Genomic DNA, 16,627 nt, shown 5'->3' with positions numbered 1-16,627 from the left:
CTTTCTGGATGGGCTTGTCAACTTTTTCATGTTTTTTATTTTTATTTATTTTTTTTTTAATCACAGTTTCAACAAATTTCAAAGAACCAACACAAGCAAAACAAAAATCCAAATTCTTGACCTGTTGGTTGGGCTGCCTGTTGTGTGTTTGAGGGTTATCTTGATATGGTGGTCATTTTCTAGTTAAAGGCTTTATTTTATTATTTAAAAAAAAAAGTCTTGCATTTTTTTTTTGTTTGTTTGTTTTGTTTTTGTTTTGTTTTTTCTTTTCTTTTCTTTTAGCCCTCCGGGCGTTCATTTATAGACGGTCCCTGAAAACGGCGCTGGATCCGACGTTTGTTTGTTTGTCATCCAACTTCAGAGGAACTTCACCTCAGTAAATAGTCTGAGCAGCATTTGTCATATGAGTCGCTGGCTGGGCAGGACTGTACAGTCGGGAACCTTCCCCCAGTAGAGTAGAGAAGGAGGACCATCGGTGGGAGTGGACCGCGGCTCACAGCGGACTGGACCGCGACAGGGAGGGAGACCCGCAGCTGAAGTTAGCTGGCTAACTCGGCTAGCAACACAGACAGGCAGCCCCCCGAAAAAATGTTTACCTTCCGCTCTCCGCAAGCCCACAGGGATGGTTCCAGAGTCGGCGGATTGTGCCATGACATTACCGCACAGTGCTGTTGATGTCTCCTAGCCGTGAGCGCTATGCTCTCTCGCAAGAAAAGCAAAAACGAAGCGTCCAAACCGGCCGAGGTACATGGCAAATACGTGAAGAAGGAAACGTCGCCGCTCCTCAGAAGTAAGCGCAACAAGTTGTTGCTGAGCAAGTCAACCACTGCGGCTAGCTAGTTCGAGCTAGCCGCAGTTAGCTCGCTTGTGAAAAGTAACGTATCTGCTAATAAGCAGTAGTCTGGCAGGATAAATGTGTACGTATAAAGTACGGCACTTAAATGTAGATGTGTGCTTTTTAAAATTCGGTTGTTCGACTTTCCTACCGTGACCAAACGAGTTGCTAACTTGGCGCTAGGTAGCGAGTTGACGTTAAAGGTTCATCATCTTTCTTTAACTTGAGAAGCATATTTGGAGGTCAAGATAGCGGCAACCACACACAGTTTATAACCTAGACTGCCACCGACAGTTAATACTTCACATTTGTGTAAATTTTTATTCACATCGTTATTCCCTGGCAGCTAAGAGGGATCGGTTCGGTTTGAACTCGATTTAAATTTAAAAACCTGCGTTAAAAATCTGGGTGTTGACAGCCCAAAACACTTTTACTACATATTAGTGCGTGTTTACTACACTCATGGCTACAAATACTGGTCAGAAAACTTACAGGTCCAGCATCCTGTACATGAAGTGACTGTCGTTTTTGTGACTAATGCCTCAAAGTTGAAATAAGATATCAAGGAATGAATAGGGGTTTATTGAATGCTCTTTTACTGTCAGCTGGTTTCTTACCAAAACTATTTTCACTACAGTTTAGTTTTGATGGGTCTTATATTAATATGCAGTTTGGGAGGATAGAGTTTGAGCATTTTCGTGTACCAACAACGTCCCCTCTCTGTTCAGGTTTAAGACAGTTCACCTTCCACTCTTTGCAGATCTTATGCCCTCATTTATCCGCCATGGACCCACTATACCGAGACGCACAGAGGTCCCACTGCCTGACATGGGGCCCTCCGCCTACCCAGTGGCGCCCAGCCGCGAGCCCTCGGTGTCACGCAACAAGAGCTTCCTCCGTACGCCGGTGCAGAGGCCTCCTCACGAGGTGGCCCGCAGAGAAAGCCACCGCATGTCGGCGCCGCCGTACCTGCCCCGCAGTCTCGGGGACCTGCCCCACGAGTACGGAGGCTCTTCGCAGTCCTTCCTCACAGACATAAGTCCCATGTCGGAGAATGGAGACGCCGCCCGCTTCTATTACCCCTCAGAATCCTATTATGACAACCAGCAGCAGCAGCAGCAGCAGCAGCAGCAGCAGCACCAACATCAGCAGCAGCAGCAGCAGCAGCAGCAGCAGCAGCGCCAGCCCCGGAGGGTCCCGGACCGCTTTCCTGAGGACTATAGATACTATGAGCACAGTGAGCACAACTTCCAAAGACTTCCACGACAACACACACCCCCAGCTCCAAGCAGACCCCCTTCAGGTAAATCTAAAATGGAATACTAAACGTTCCCTCCTGTATGACACAAACGTCAGACTCGAGTTCTGTGCTCTTGATTGAAAAATGTTTCTGGCAGCAGTGAAAGTCTGAAACTTGATTTTTCTTAAGTGCAACTTCTAAGGTATGAAGGCAATGCTGCGGTCTCGTTGGACGGTGATTTAAATCACACCAGCGATATATTTTTTTTTTTTTCCTCCATGTGTCTTTTGGGAAACATTTTGAAGGAAACGTTGCCAGATTTTGGGATCCCACTTTCAGAAAAAAAGAAAAAAAAAAAAAAGAATTGCTGTATTTGAGTGAAGTGGCTGCTGGGGATTGTATGATTGCTGCTTTGAAATGGCCAAGTGGTCAGGCTCTGGAATATACGTCGGCCACAGGGAAAGGAATGCAAGACGTCGGCTGTCACCGAGGAGCTCGGGGCAGCAGTTTCGCTTCAGGTTCAGGAGTTGGACGTTTCGTTCGCCGCACCGCATCGTGAACGCACAAGTATGAAGTCGGCGTGTCATTTCGATGCGATTAAACGTTCAAGGAGTGGAGGGGCTGCAGGGATGCTCAGGGACCGCACCGAACAATAGCCGAGCTTTTAATTCTGTGGCCAGCCTGTCCGCGTCATGTATGTATGGTTTGGCGTTTATTTCAGGCCCGCCCTCCCGTATCTCACGAGGCCTGCTGTTTGAAGCGAGGCCCGGACGAGCGTCGGTCGGTCGGGGGGGAGGGGGATTGGGCTGTGCATTTTTCACCTCTCGGCCCCGCTCCGTCGTTCGTGCTGGCAAACTAGCAATTTTCTTGCCCGCCGGCAGTCAAAACGTCTCGGCCTCGGTCTGCTGGCTCCCATGAATCACGGACTTATTGCATTCATGTGTGTCGCTGCGTCTCTGCTTGTATGCAGTTCAGAGAGGTTGTCGATTCAGTCCGGCAGCATTCACGTTACAGAGCTGTAAAAAAATATATATATATGTACATATATATGTCCACATATTTGCATCAGTTACGTGGCTTTTAGGTGCCGTTTATGCAAAACCTTTTTTTCTTTTCTTCTTCTTCTTCTTCTTCTTCTTCTCTTTTTTTTTCTATGTTGTCTGACTTGCTTTACTTTTGGGACAACTAACTATTATAATTCCAGTTTGGTTGTTCCCTCTCTCTGTCACGAGAAGCGGTTTCTGTCTTTGGGCTACAGTTTGTTGACACCTGTCACTCGTCAAAAAACAACAGATAGTGAGCACACATTTTCTGCATTGCTCATTTCTGTATCCGGGTGTTAATTGTGTGCATGGCTCTGTCGACCACCGGCTTGGTTTTACTGACGTGACACATACCTCATTGTTTTTAGGACAACTGCCCTGACCCCGGTTGTAAATATAGCATCTATTCTGAACCGTATCCAGCGTTGTGGGATGCCTGGGCTGCACTGAGCTGCAGATCAGCCAATCCGATGGCGAGCGTTGCCGTCTGGCGGATTCTGCGAGGTAAAGGGCAGAGGTGATGGCGACGATGGGCGGTGGAAGCAGCCGGCAGCTTCTCACTCTGTTTCTGTGGAAGGAGCCGCAGCCTGGTTTCTGTCACTCTGTTGCAGAATTTATCAGATTTCAGCCCCCGCTGTGCTGAGATGCTTCGTTCCAGACATTTTCCTGTGTGAGTCCCGTCAGGCACACAGGCCCCTCAGAGTCAAAGCACAGCATGCGCGTGAAGGAGCGGCGGCGTCGACCCGCCCTGCGCTCCGTCGAGTTTGTCGGCCCGCGCCGCGACCTCTGCATTTGGCGCCTTTCGTCGGCACCAGGCCGCTCGAAAATAAGATGCTCTTTCACAACGCGCGCGCAGCCCGGAGATTGGGCAACACGCTCGCACGAGTGATTCATCGCATTCCTCCTCGATCCCCCTCCGCGTCCTCGCTGCATCAGAATGCACTTATTCAGCGACGCCTCGCCGAAATGCCATTTTCCCACACACGCCGCCTTGACAAACATGTTTTCTTTACTCCCGGAGGTGCTGTTTTTCTGGCAGCTGCGCCGCCGAATGTTTGCTCAGACATCCCTGCCTCAGCTCGGTTGGTCCCTCCAAAGAAATGTTTGTATTCCTCAGGCATAGGTCGAATACAGGCCAAGTCCCTCGGGAACCTCTCCAGCCTGACGGGAGAGGACCTCCCACTTCCTGCCGGCTGGACCGTGGACTGGACCATCCGCGGCAGGAAGTACTACATCGACCACAACACTAACACCACACACTGGAGCCACCCTCTGGAGAGGGAGGGGCTCCCGCCCGGCTGGGAGAAGGTGGAGTCGGCCGAGTTTGGCGTCTATTATGTGGATCACATCAACAAGAGAGCGCAGTACCGTCACCCCTGTGCCCCCAGGTGCGTCTTAGCAGAACTGCCACTTCATCAGACATCTTTGGATGTCTTCACTGTTGAAACTCAAAGCCATAACGACAAAATTGAGTAGTTTTATCGATTAATTGTCGATTAAGAATTGAATCGATTAAATTAGTCGCAATTAATTGAACTTTTTTTTTACACCGGTAGTTAATATCATTATAACAGTGTAGTGGCAGGGAAGAGAGATTCACCTGTAGATACTCTGATGGTTATAATATACCTATACCATATAACTTAGAACAAGTTACTTAAAAAAATAAAAATAAAAAAGGGTTGAAATGTGATCCATTAGAAGTCAACTTAAAGTCAGAGGATGAATGCTTCGGGTGTTTTTACTGTTCTGTTCAAATGGGTCACATTGGACCCTCAACTTTAGTTAAAGGTTAAATAATGTCTTCCTTACACATTTTCCATTATGAAATTTAGGTTCTCGGGAAAAATCGCCGCTTATCAATAAATCGTTAATCAACCAATAAGCTCAATCAACTAACGATGAATGAACTAATCGATACTTTGCATGCCCAGTCAGTAGTGTTTCATCTGCAAAATTCTGCTCTTCTTGTTGCGTGATTCTGTCCTCGTCTCCTTCAGCGTGCCTCGCTACGATCAGCCCCCGCCGCTGCCGCCGCCAGTCACTTACCAGCCTCGTAGTGCAGAGAGGAACCAGCCGGTGCTGGTCCCAGCCAACCCGTACCACACCGCCGAGATCCCCGACTGGCTGCAGGTCTACGCCCGAGCCCCCCTCAAGTAAGTGACAGATGACCCTCCAGCTCGCTGTATAAAGCACTCAGAAGTGTCCACAAGACAGAGAGAAATGCAGGTTGATAGAAATGGCATGAGCGTCTGGGAAATTTTCTTTTGGGAATGTATTGAAACGGGAAAGCCACCTTCCAAGATCCTTCGCGTCTCAATGTTTTGTGTGCCGGGTGTCACCACCACTTAGCACTCATTTGCTTCTGTGCCGTCAAATTTTGCATCCAAGCTCGCAGCAGCCTCCCGTTGGGTCGCCAGCTAAACACTGAGGCTGTAGCCTCTTTCGCCTCAAAGGCTGCTGGCTGGTCCGGGGACGTTCCGTTAAGATGGGAAATAATGCAGAAGGAAGTTTTTTCCTAACGGATGCGTAGAAAGGATTTGAAGAACTCGGCAGGTTTAACAGCAGCACGGTGAGGAAGCAGCGTCCCGCCAGCAAACAGTCCCATGAACCGTTGCCTCCCTACCTCCGTCAGGTACGACCACATCCTGAAGTGGGAGCTGTTCCAGCTGGCCGACCTGGACACGTACCAGGGCATGCTGAAGCTGCTCTTCATGAAGGAGCTGGAGCACATCGTCAAGTCGTACGAGGCCTACCGGCAGGCGCTACTGTCCGAGGTGGAGGCCCGCAAGCAGCGGCAGCAGTGGTACGCCCAGCAGTCCAACAAGAACTTCATGGGGAATATATGATGCGTGCGTGTGTGCGTGTGCACATGCAGCCACGCCCTCTCTGGGGTTTGCGAGAGAGCGGTCCGGGTTTTTTTTTTTTTTTTTTTTTTTTTTCCTCCCTCCCTTCTCTCTCTCTTTTGAAATCCCGGCGGACTCCCTGTTCCCTCTTTTACCAAACACATCTGTGCCTTCGCTTGATCCAAATATATCAGCCGAGATCGGAGGACGGCAGCGGTGGGGTCCCCCACCACCACCACCAGCGGTAGCAACAGTCAAGTTGCGAGTGACCACGTGACTGCATATGAAACACTATAATGAAGAAGGAGAAGCTATAATGTGCAGCCGCGCGGGGACGTCAGACGGCGGCGGTGCCTTCACAGCGGAGCGGCTGCATGGGTTTTCTGTTTTTAGCACCCGAGAGACAACGCGACTTCTTCCAGACATCTTGAGATTGTGCCTTTAAAAGAAAAAAAAAAAACTAATGAAAAGAGAGAGAAAGAAAATGCAGTATTTTTCCCTGCTCATGGTGTGTGTACAGCAGCCGGAGAAAGCGACCAGCAGCCTTTTCCCCGTTCGTTTCTATTCAGCCCATTTTTAAACACTTCTCCCTTCGTTTCCTCTTCATAAAGCTGGCGTCGCGCTCCTGCGTCAAACGAAAAACAAAAATGTGCATTTCTTTTAAAAGTGACAAACTCTATGCGACAATCCACCAAAACTTTCAAAGATATTTAAGTTTTGATATGAAATGCATCTTTTATTTAAAGAGCTTTTTTTGTGTGTGTTTTGCTGGATGAAGTGTTACGCTGGATGCAGCAGATGGAGCATCTCTCAGCTCTGGGCTTTTTCCTCTAAGCCGGGAATATTCTCGCGTGCTTGTCGTATGTGTGTGTGTTAGCGTGAGTGTCATGACACATAAATAAGCTACTGGAACTCAAACACCACAGAAGACGCACTTAAGTTTGCCAAACGAGTGCAATTCAACTTCCCCTTGTTTTGTCGCTTGCCTTCTTTTTATGGACTGACGCGTCTCCTTTGGAGGAAGTGCAGCTTTTTTATAGCTTTCTCACTGCTCGCTAATCAAGACTCCCCTTTTCTACGCTTACATAAAATCTGTCTGGATGTTTTTCTTTCTTTCTTTTTTTTTAAGATAAAAGGGGTCGTTTTGATTTTGAAACAGTGGAATGGCTTTTTTTTTTTTGTTTTGTTTGTTTGTTTTTAAAGGACCTCTCCTCAGTGAGCTCTTCACTATGCAAGACCGCCTCAGTCACTTCTCCTCAGAAGGGGGTTTTCTTCACTTTGTACATACCCGAACTTGTGTATCATAAAATACAGGACATAAATAATAAAAGTCTGCAGTGAAGAAAAACAAAGCAAGTGCTGCTGTCGCTCCTCACTGCCCATCTGCTTCTGACAGGGAGCCGTGCAGGATTTAAAGGCTCAGTGTGTGAGATTAAGCAGCATCTAGTGGACAGAAAGCATATTGCAACCAATGTTAATACATCCTGTCATGTATGAGGACATTACGTTGGCCGACAAGGCCCAAACACAACACACCTGCCTAATGCGCCTCAGTTAGCGGGAGGGGGGGGATGCTTATTCACAAACACAATTCTAAACAAGGTACAAAAAGAGGATTGTGGTGCAAACCAAGAAAACGCATACAAGTGATAAAATGGTCCATAAACCAGTCAGCACAACGGAAGTGCTCCAAACCTGCAGGGGGCGCTCTTAGTGGAACACCTCAATGGAGAGACACACAGGTAGACCGAGAACGGCTGTTTCGGCGTGTGTTTGTGAATTTGCGTCGTTTCCATACCTGCAGCTGTGTTTGGCCCTTGTCAGCCACCGTAGCATATAACTCTAAAGCTAAATAATTCATATTCTATATTCATTTAGCAGTGTTTTGCTCTTTCAAAACTAGATTCACTCAAGATACTCATCTTTTTGTTCTATTTTTATTCCATCCCAACTCAAAAATGAGAGCCGGACCATCCTGAGAACTGTCCTAAGAAATAACTGCACACTCCTCTGCATCAGTTTGGTCCAACTTTATTCGTACTCCCTTGGCTCTGGAACTGAAGGGCTTGTCGCTCAACCAACAAACAACAACAAAAAAACAACTTCACAACGATGACCTTTGAATTATTGACTCACAAGATGGAGACGGGTGCAGCTTTTTCTGACCGGTGATCATTCAAGTGTAGCTATGAATAAAAGGATTCGGGGGGGAGGGGGAGGAGTCTTGAACTTCCTGCGTGCGACGCTGACTGTTGGCTGTGGAAGACTCGTGAGGCTGCGACGGCATTCAGTCCTCTTCGCCCTCGCATGGTCGAACCGCTAAAGATGAAGCGCAGCCGCGTGGATGCTTTCATACGGCGAGAGACAAAGACTGAGGGTGTTGTGACGCAAAGCTAAAATCACAGTTGTGCATATGGGCAAACAAAGCCAGAAGAAGAACCACACAGCAACTGGAATAAGAGCGCGAGGTGGGAAAAAAAAAACAAGCAACACTTGTGTGTGTGTGTGTGTGTGTGTGTGTGTGTGTGTCTGTCTCTTTTTTGTAGTCCTCTTTTTTTTTTTTTTTAGGATGAATCGGGCTGAGGATGATGACAGAGATGTGGAATGAGGACGCGTGACCCCGCCCTCCAAAACACAGCCCGCCCTGACTCCTCGGCGGCCGCAGAGCAGCTACATTCCTCCTCGGCTTTGCTCGAACGTTCACACACAACATCCCACCCCACCCCACCCCCCTGCACCACAATGGAAACCAAACGCACACTGCCCCCGCCCACCCCCGGCCAGGACACACATAATGAGATAACGTCAACGATGTTTGTGTAAACTTTCATTCGCCGTCACTCAGTTTCCTGACCAGAAAGTAACCCGACACTCTGCATAGCATGTTTTCCCCAAATCTGCTGTGTTTATTTCACATATCCATGTAGGAAAGAGGCCATAGAAAAAGGTTTAGAGAGGAGAGGCCCTGAAAACGCACTGGGAAGGTGATTGGATGGACCCTCTCTCGCACATTTAAAGCAGGCCAGTCAGACTTGGCGGAGAGACGATTGGTACCAGTGATGCTCAGAAGAGCCGCGTGGCCTCCTGCCGTTCATCTCAGCGTCTGAACTTTAAGCTACAGCCGGCCAAAGACGTGGAAAAAACATTTCTGTGGCGTTCATGGCTCTGAAATGTTCAGATGAAGCTGCAGACATTGTGGCGTCCACGCCGTCGTTTTCAGTGACTTCCTGTTGTCGGGTCACAACAGGCTGTAGCTCCTGCCCCCCCTCCCCCTTCCCCCCTCCTCCTTAAAGAATGCTGATTGGTCGGGTCGTTTTTAGACCAGCCGAAAAGTCATTCAGGTGGGAGCCCTTCAGGATGGATCAGTGACAAGTCGGGCTTGAAATCTGCCGCGCAATGTAAAGTGAGAGGAATTGCTAACCTCCAAAATACAAAAAACAAAATATAAAGCAAATCACAGAGAAATAATCTTTTTTTCTTGTTCTTTTTCTTTTTTTTTTTACAGGTATTGACACAACACCAATTACACACAACTCCTGTTTTTATACAAAGTATACCTGACTTAAGAGCTCGAAGGAGACAGACGTGAACTATTTACCATGCTGATGATGTTCGTAACGCTTCTTTAACATACATATTTTGGTGTTGGAACATCGTAGATATTGTTCCCCATTAACGGCACAGAACTCGGGTGGGGGTGGGGGGGTGAAAAACTGTGACTGGCACTAAAACGGGAGGAAAGTCACTGGTTTGGCTGAAAAACGTGACCGACAAGGGAAACTAAATGGCCGACTGAGGTGAAGTCATGAGGCTGGATGTGCCGCGGGGGTGCTCGTCCTTACAGAATCTGTACACGTTTCAAATTTTCACGCACAGGTGCTCATCGACATCGACTATACATAAAGGTGATGCAGTTTGTCGCCAGGTGGTGGAATTGTTAGCCGAGCGGCGCCGCAGAGCGTGAGAGTGTCGCCGCCGCGGCTCCTCCATCGGCAGGAAGTGGCGGCTGTCCCGTCAGTCCCTCTTCCTGTCCTGCTCCTCTGCAGCCTCCTCCACCTGGTGGCCGGGGAAGGCGTGGTGGTACAGGTGCCTGTGATTGGCCGCTACGTTGTACAGCTTGTAGAGCGCCTGGGGTGGCGGAGAGACGGTTGGAAGGGTGTCAGCAAATAGAACAGCAGCACTTGTACAGAAAAGAACTGGCAAAATGTAAAAGCAGAATCAAACAAATAGAATTTAGATTATTATTTTTTTTTGTATCTACTGAATGAACCAAGAAAAGTTATTACATTTTAGAAAATAAGCCAACTTTAAATCCATCATGATTGATTTGTCTGTGTTTATCCTGAAAAATAACCAAATTAATTCTTGAACTCACCTCATTAGTGCTCCCCTGCAGATGCAATAAAAAGGACAAGAAAATACATTGTGAGCAAACGTGTAACGATGAATATAAAACATTAGGCACCTTCGGTGTGAACCATTGCGGACGATCAGACTTTTTTGAGAAGAGAGTCGCCCTCTAGTGGTTGAAAGATCTAATAACTTCCAGCTACTTTTGGAAGGCCTGATGGTTGGTTTTGTTTCATCAAGAAATATTTCCAGTATTTTGTGTCTTAAAAGTCTCTTACCAAATTTTGGTGTGGTAGTTTTTATACTTTGTGCACATCTACCTCATGTGCAAACTCTTTAACTGCTGCTTATTGTTTAATTACCTGGTCCCACAGAGCACCGGCCACCTGGTCGATGACGGCGCCCAGTTCCCGGTATTCCCCCGAGTATCGGATGTAGGCCCAAGTGCAGAGGGTGATGAGGGCCAGACCCAGGATCATGTTGCACAAGCTGGCAATGATGTCCACGCCCACAAAGCCCGTGATGCCCGCCGCCACGTACATGATGAAGATGACCACAAAGAGGGTGGCCGGCGTGCGGGCGGCGTGGAAAATGTTCTTGGAGTCATTGTGCTTGATGTACTGGACGAACACCTCGTCGATCTCGCCCTCCAGCTGCTGCAGGTAGCGGCGGCTGAACTCCTCGCCGCCCATCTTCTTCACGCCGCGGAACACTTGCAGCGCCTCCTCCCTGATGGCGCAGTGCCGGGCCTGCAGCTCGCTGGGGGCCAAAAAGGGCCGGTCACCCCCACAGACCTGGAGGAAAAGGTTTGAGAATCAGCCGTGAGCAAAGTCCATCCTGGACTTCTTTTTGCTCCCAGCACTTTTCAGATAAGAGGGCGCTTAAAGACTGGGAAATCGACACACTGTGATGTCACAAAGGGTTGTGACACCTCTCCCAGGTTGGTTACACACCCTTCTTTCACCACCTGGTTTTTGTCCCCTTTCCAAACCCGTGAAAGGTCCAGCAAACCTTCAGTTCTAGCAGGAAGCTAAAGCTAAGTGTCAACCCCCAAGGTTTCTCACCCAGCGCATACGCCGAAAAGGTTTTTGACTTCCGCATTAATGGGCCCATAGAGGGTCTGCAGTCATGTTATTTCCCATCATGCCTCTGTAACTCACATGATCTATTTGGCCAATCAGAACGATTCTAGAGGACGTCGCTTAAAGACACACCAGGATGCAGCCAATCAGAACGAGCTGCGACACAGCACGTACGACGTTGTGATGTCGCGCTGGGAATAAACTCTTTTCTTTCTTTTTCTGGTGATTTTCTGCTCTTTTTAAAGGCATTTATTTTTGCATTGCAGTCTATGGGAAAAATGCTTTATGGACCCATGGGATTTTTTCTTGCTGCAGTACCTCGAGTGGCCACTGGGAAAATCGGCACGTCGCCGTATTGTAAGTCTGGTATCCAGTTCTTATAACACATCCGTGCTAAGCCGTAAACAAAGGGGTTAAAAAAGTTTGCTAACTTCAAGCTGCTCCACTAGAGGGCCATAAACAGAGAGCTGGATATGCCGTTACCTTGGCAGCGCTTGTGCTAGGCTGCCTCCCCAGATGACAAATAAAAGGCCTGAAAATGTGGAACTCACTTCCTCCATTTTCTTGTTGTACAGATCCTTTGCGGCGGCGACGGCTGCCAGGTTATTTGCCTCAGCTGTGGCCTGCGAGGTGGAGGAAGAGACAAACATAATGGCAACGTGAGATTTTAAGCTCAAGTGCAAGCAAAAAATAATAGAACCAACAAGGAGGCAGTGAAGACGCACCTGCAGCATGGATTTAGGATGCGGCAGCTCCTCCCCCTGGTATATTTTGATGTATGCCTGAAATAAGATATATATATGATAAATTACAAGTAAAGGAGTAAGATAAACATTGGATAAAATTATCAAAAAGTCAGTATAATCTAAATATGTATAAACTAAGCCCAGTGTCCAGCTCACAAACGGGTGTCTATTTAAAGTGTAGCAGGTGCGGTTTGTGCTCAGCATGGCCCCGCCCCTGCGGCCGGACCTTGAAGTACTCCACCAGGCCTCGGCAGGTGATCTTGCTGCCATTGATCTCCTTCACGTCGATGCTCTGGGGACTGAGGAGCCACGGCACCAGCACCTTCAGGTTGCTCAGGAAATCGCCGTCGATCTCTGGATGGAGAGACCAAACGGAGAGAGAGTCGACCGGTGAGTTTCGCTCATCGCGGCTCATCGTTTGCTCAGTGGCTGCTAGCGCGAGGCGGGGAAACCAAGTGGGAAGTATCAGTTCGGAGAAGACAGGCTGTAGGTCGCTGCCGTCCCCCCCCGGCCCTGCTCCTGAGCAGCTTTGCAGCACCAGCTGTTCCCGTACAGTTCATTAGTGGAGCAACCAGCTGCAGCTTTGCACCAGGCCATCTAACAACATTTAATCAGGTACGTGAGAACATTTGAAATGCTGCTTTCACGGATTCGTCATCATCATCTTATTTTTTCTTATGGAGCCCAAAGTCAAACTGCTGCCTAAAACCCACCTAACATTATTTACCACAGTCAACAGGTGATTCAGCCAGGCAACGCCCGAACACAATATCAAACGCACCTACGACCCTTCCGTCAAAGTGTGGGTTGGTCGCCACCTTGAGGCCGGGGTGAGGCATCAGGAAGCAGGAGATGTTGGTGAAGCAGGAGTGGATGTGTTTGCGCACGTTCTGGAGCTCCTCGTGCTGGTTCTCCGAGATCTGTGGTGAACACACACGCGACCGCCGGCGTTATTACCGCTACACTTTCGTGCGGTTCGACGCCGTGTGACCACGCCGGCTCACCTTCAGCCTCTTCTCCAGGAACTTGATGCCTCCCTCCTGTCCGTAGGGGAACTCGTAGGGAAAGCTCCAGTCCCGGACCAGGAAAATCATGGACTGTGGAAGAAAAAGCTGCAATGTAACTCCACTTCCTGAATGCTAATCATGAATAAAAAAAGATTCTCTGAGACCTAGAAAGTGTACCTGAAACGGTTTGAGAAAAGTCTCCTCCATTGCGAGTCTGCCGTATTCTGTGAAAAGCTGAAGCGAGAGACGACAAACAGGCAGATGGGAGATGTTAGAGAGGTCGACCACAGCTCCTAATGTACAGCATATCATACTTTACCAAGTACAAACATCGGCCCTCAAACCAGTGGCTTTAATTAGCCCCACTAGCTTCAGGGAAACTGTCGTACCTGCAAGTGCTGCAGGTCATCCTCTTGTATGTTCTGCGAGATGTTGTAAACCTGGAAAAGATCAACTGCTTAACTCACTGTTGCTTCTGATTGCTTGGAGTTTCATGTATGAAAAAAATAAATCTTTTAGGTCTCACACGTGGAAAAACATCACAAACCAGCCAGGTTTGTGGGAAAAAAGTAAAGCCAAGATTGCTCCATTGCCCCCTAGTGCTGGGATCCAGCATAGCACAAGCCTCTCCTCCTAATTGCTATCGGCTAACTGAAATCTCACGCTGACGGTTGCTCCGCTCTACCTGCATGGAGCTGATCATGGTGCTGAGTGCAAACACTGTGGCCGAGTCCCTCAGCGTTGACTGGCTGTCAAAGGTTCCCTGTGTGTCCATCAGCAACACGGCCACCTGGTGGGGGAAAACAGAATGACATGACGAGGCTAACCGAGGCTAAGAGAAGACCCTTCTAAATTTCTTTGGTTTGGATTGGGATTAAGATCAAATGTGAGGAAATTTTATGACATGGCTGCAATCTGCCCTCGTTTGAAGAAGAATATTTTAAGGTAGATTAGAGTTAAATTTTGAGACGATGGAAAGTAGCGCTGCCCAGTGAGCAGAAAATTTCGGATAATTCTGACGTGGAGATGAAAAAAATGCCACAAAAGTCTTTGCCAGGTGCATGTATGAGGTAGCACAAAAATAATGTAAGAGGTAAAATACTTACCTTCGTCCCGTCTGGCTTGTCCACCAGGAAGACTTCACTCCAGATCTGGATCCCGGTGGTCTCCCTCTCTGAGCCTCCCCTCCAAGAAAAGCCGGTCAGAGGTTCGTCTTTGTCTCCGAGCCACTTTTCAGAAGCCTGGACATGAAATGCAAAATTTTGGTTTGCTCCTCTTTAGGGAGTTCAGAAAACACAGGAGAACAAGCGCCAGCGTCCAGATACATACATGATTGTACATGTAACGCAGCATGAAGTCCATGAGGAAGGACTTGCCCTTGCGGAAAGCTCCGGCCACGGAGATGGCCACCACCTCTCGGTCCCGGACCTCCTCGGCCAGGAGGATGCGGTTGAGCGCCCGCTCGTCCAGCTCGAAGGTGTGATCGTCCTTGACCAGCAGCACCTGCACGGGCCGGGCTCGTCCGTCCGGCTCCTCTTCCTCGGAGCTCCAGTCGTAGACATTTTTGTCGCCGAGAGACCCTGAAGTGGGGCAAAGTCGGGGGGAGGGGGGGAACCAGATAAACAAGCAGGACGGTGAACGTGGAAAACGACTGAATCTGACGGCTGAATCTGGACGTCTCCAGCCGGGTGTTCTCCGAAACGTCTGGAACGTCACATGAGCGAGAACAGCCTACTCACAGTGATTAGAGAGAAAGTTAGCGGGCCATTAAGTGGGGAAACAGGAAATAAGAGTCCATTACTCCTTCCTGTTAGCTAGCACCAGATCAATAGCATCCCCTGCAAGCTTATTAACACTACTGTAATGATGAAGCACGGCATGCTAATATCAGTCCCATCTGCTCGGATCCGCTGAGGTCACGTGCACTCAGCGTTGTTGCTCTGTGCTTCTTTTTTTTTCTCCCTGGCACTTTCCAGGACAGTGACTCAGTGTGTTTCCAGTCTCTGCCGTCCCACATGATGCTGCAAGACGGTCTTGGTACAGAGGCTTAACGCTGCGGCCGTTCTCTTCTTTTTGTCGATGCTGAAATGCACGGGCAAGACCGGCCGAGGAGAAGCAAAGACATTTTGTGAGGGAAGGTGCAGAGTAAATAATTGAGGGAGCAGCGTTCTAAGCTTTTCCCGTCAGGCCCGAGGAGGACGGCCGGTTGCAGGAGGCCTCAGCCGGAGAAGAGCCTGCCTGCTTAACCAGATGATGCTTCTGCTGCTGCTGCGGTGCTTGTTGTGTTTTGAACCGAAGAAGTCGGAAGCTCACGTCTGCTCAAACTGGGTCGTATACCAGATAAACTCTCAAATTACCATCAGCGGCATTTTTTCTCTCTCCCTCCCAGCCATTTTTCACACCGCCCCAGTGGACTCATTCAGTTGCAGCCGAGCATCCAAAGTTGGCCACAGAGTGATGATGTCAGTGACAGCGAGGGTGCTGCTCCTCATCACCACCATCATCATCATGATGTTAGCAAAATTAATTTTTCTTTTTATTGAAAAAAAAAAAAGAAAAAAAGATGCCGATGAGATCTACCGATGCAACATTACATAATTTGAAGCTAGATGCACCATAGACGATGATGAGAGTCTCACTGTGACAAAACACATTAAACCAAAAGGCAAATATCTGCCCAACATGATGATGTACTACATGCAAATTAAATCATCTTTATAGAATTTCTTCTCTCCCTCTTTTTTTTTCTTTTTTTTTTTATTATTATTATTGCCTGTTAGCTTTTGTCCATCACTGACCGACATCTGTGCAGCCATATAGGCAGACCCCCCCACCCCCCACCCCACCTCCGTTATTTTCAAACACGCACAATGACGCCAGATATTGTGGGGATGATGAACAAAAAAAAAAAACAACACAACGCCGTTGTCGTTCCAACCTCAACGACAACAGGCGCGCCATGGACGGGAGTGAGTGGGGAGAAACGTGTAATTGGCTGCACCCTCGCTCCGCTGGGTGGAGAAGAAAAGGAGGGGTGGCTGTCGTGTGCGTCAACGGAGAGCGAGAAATATTAAAATGCAGTACGTACACTCACCCCAGCTGTCTCGTTCTTTGCGGTGCTTGGCCATGGCGCCCGTGTTGTTCTCCCCCCTTGTGTGTCCGTTTTATGGGCGACAGGCGCCGGCGGTCATGGGTGTAAAGGGAGAGGACGCCCCTGGCTCCGCCAACCACCGATGCTCGCCGCACAGCAGGACAAGGAGGAGGAGGAGGAGGAGGATGAGGATGAGGATGATGGAGCTGTTTTCTCTTCACACCCTCCCCATCACCGACAACGCCACCGCGTGACGTGCGCGGCTCATATATGCCGCCAGGGGGCGCTGCTGCTGCTGCAGTTGCGGCTGCTGCCGTTGCTGGCTTTTTGTCACGGGAGGGTTGAAGGTAAAAGCCCGGCCAAGCGGCCCCGGCAGTGAGACCCCCC

General features: G+C 48.8%; 2 protein-coding genes across 3 annotated transcripts; one reads left to right on the top strand and one right to left on the bottom strand.

Moving 5' to 3' along the window:
- Positions 1-307: 307 nt before the first annotated feature.
- Positions 308-7,086, top strand: sav1 (salvador family WW domain containing protein 1). The gene is made up of 5 exons (XM_076023378.1): positions 308-790; positions 1,596-2,138; positions 4,236-4,506; positions 5,119-5,274; positions 5,754-7,086. Exons 1-5 carry the CDS (start codon positions 697-699, stop codon positions 5,965-5,967), a joined length of 1,278 nt encoding a protein of 425 aa, XP_075879493.1. The 5' UTR covers positions 308-696; the 3' UTR covers positions 5,968-7,086.
- Positions 7,087-9,418: 2,332 nt separating this feature from the next.
- On the bottom strand, positions 9,419-16,556 carry atl1 (atlastin GTPase 1). Of its 2 annotated transcripts, none has more exons than XM_076023372.1 (14): positions 16,238-16,556; positions 14,479-14,729; positions 14,256-14,390; positions 13,835-13,939; positions 13,539-13,589; positions 13,327-13,383; positions 13,147-13,239; positions 12,924-13,062; positions 12,369-12,496; positions 12,122-12,178; positions 11,948-12,019; positions 10,677-11,108; positions 10,340-10,354; positions 9,419-10,092 (listed from the first exon to the last, which is right to left on the bottom strand). In XM_076023372.1, the coding sequence occupies exons 1-14, from the start codon at positions 16,275-16,277 to the stop codon at positions 9,979-9,981; spliced, it is 1,689 nt and encodes a 562-aa protein (XP_075879487.1). In that variant the 5' UTR covers positions 16,278-16,556; the 3' UTR covers positions 9,419-9,978. The 2 variants fall into 2 exon arrangements, with proteins under 2 accessions (XP_075879487.1, XP_075879488.1); XM_076023373.1 differs by having other exon boundaries at positions 16,244-16,556.
- Between the last annotated feature and the right edge of the window lie 71 nt (positions 16,557-16,627).

This window comes from Nelusetta ayraudi, unplaced genomic scaffold (assembly GCF_046127955.1).
Source record: "Nelusetta ayraudi isolate G7.1 ecotype Tasmania unplaced genomic scaffold, CSIRO-AGI_Nayr_v1 ptg000015l, whole genome shotgun sequence".
NCBI classification, from domain to species: Eukaryota; Metazoa; Chordata; class Actinopteri; order Tetraodontiformes; family Monacanthidae; genus Nelusetta; species Nelusetta ayraudi.
Note: the sequence above shows the minus strand (reverse complement) of the source record. Positions and strands in the feature narration are given on the sequence as shown.

Excerpts from the sequence above, each read along its gene's own strand:
- sav1 (XM_076023378.1), top strand. The coding sequence starts at position 697 with ATGCTCTCTCGCAAGAAAAGCAAAAACGAAGCGTCCAAACCGGCCGAG. Across the intron at positions 791-1,595 it reads AACGTCGCCGCTCCTCAGAA|ATCTTATGCCCTCATTTATC; the intron begins GTAAGCGCAACA and ends CACTCTTTGCAG. Across the intron at positions 5,275-5,753 it reads TACGCCCGAGCCCCCCTCAA|GTACGACCACATCCTGAAGT; the intron begins GTAAGTGACAGA and ends TACCTCCGTCAG.
- atl1 (XM_076023372.1), bottom strand. The coding sequence starts at position 16,277 with ATGGCCAAGCACCGCAAAGAACGAGACAGCTGGGGTGAGT. Across the intron at positions 13,940-14,255 it reads ACAAGCCAGACGGGACGAAG|GTGGCCGTGTTGCTGATGGA; the intron begins GTAAGTATTTTA and ends TTCCCCCACCAG. Across the intron at positions 13,384-13,538 it reads ATGACCTGCAGCACTTGCAG|CTTTTCACAGAATACGGCAG; the intron begins GTACGACAGTTT and ends CTCTCGCTTCAG.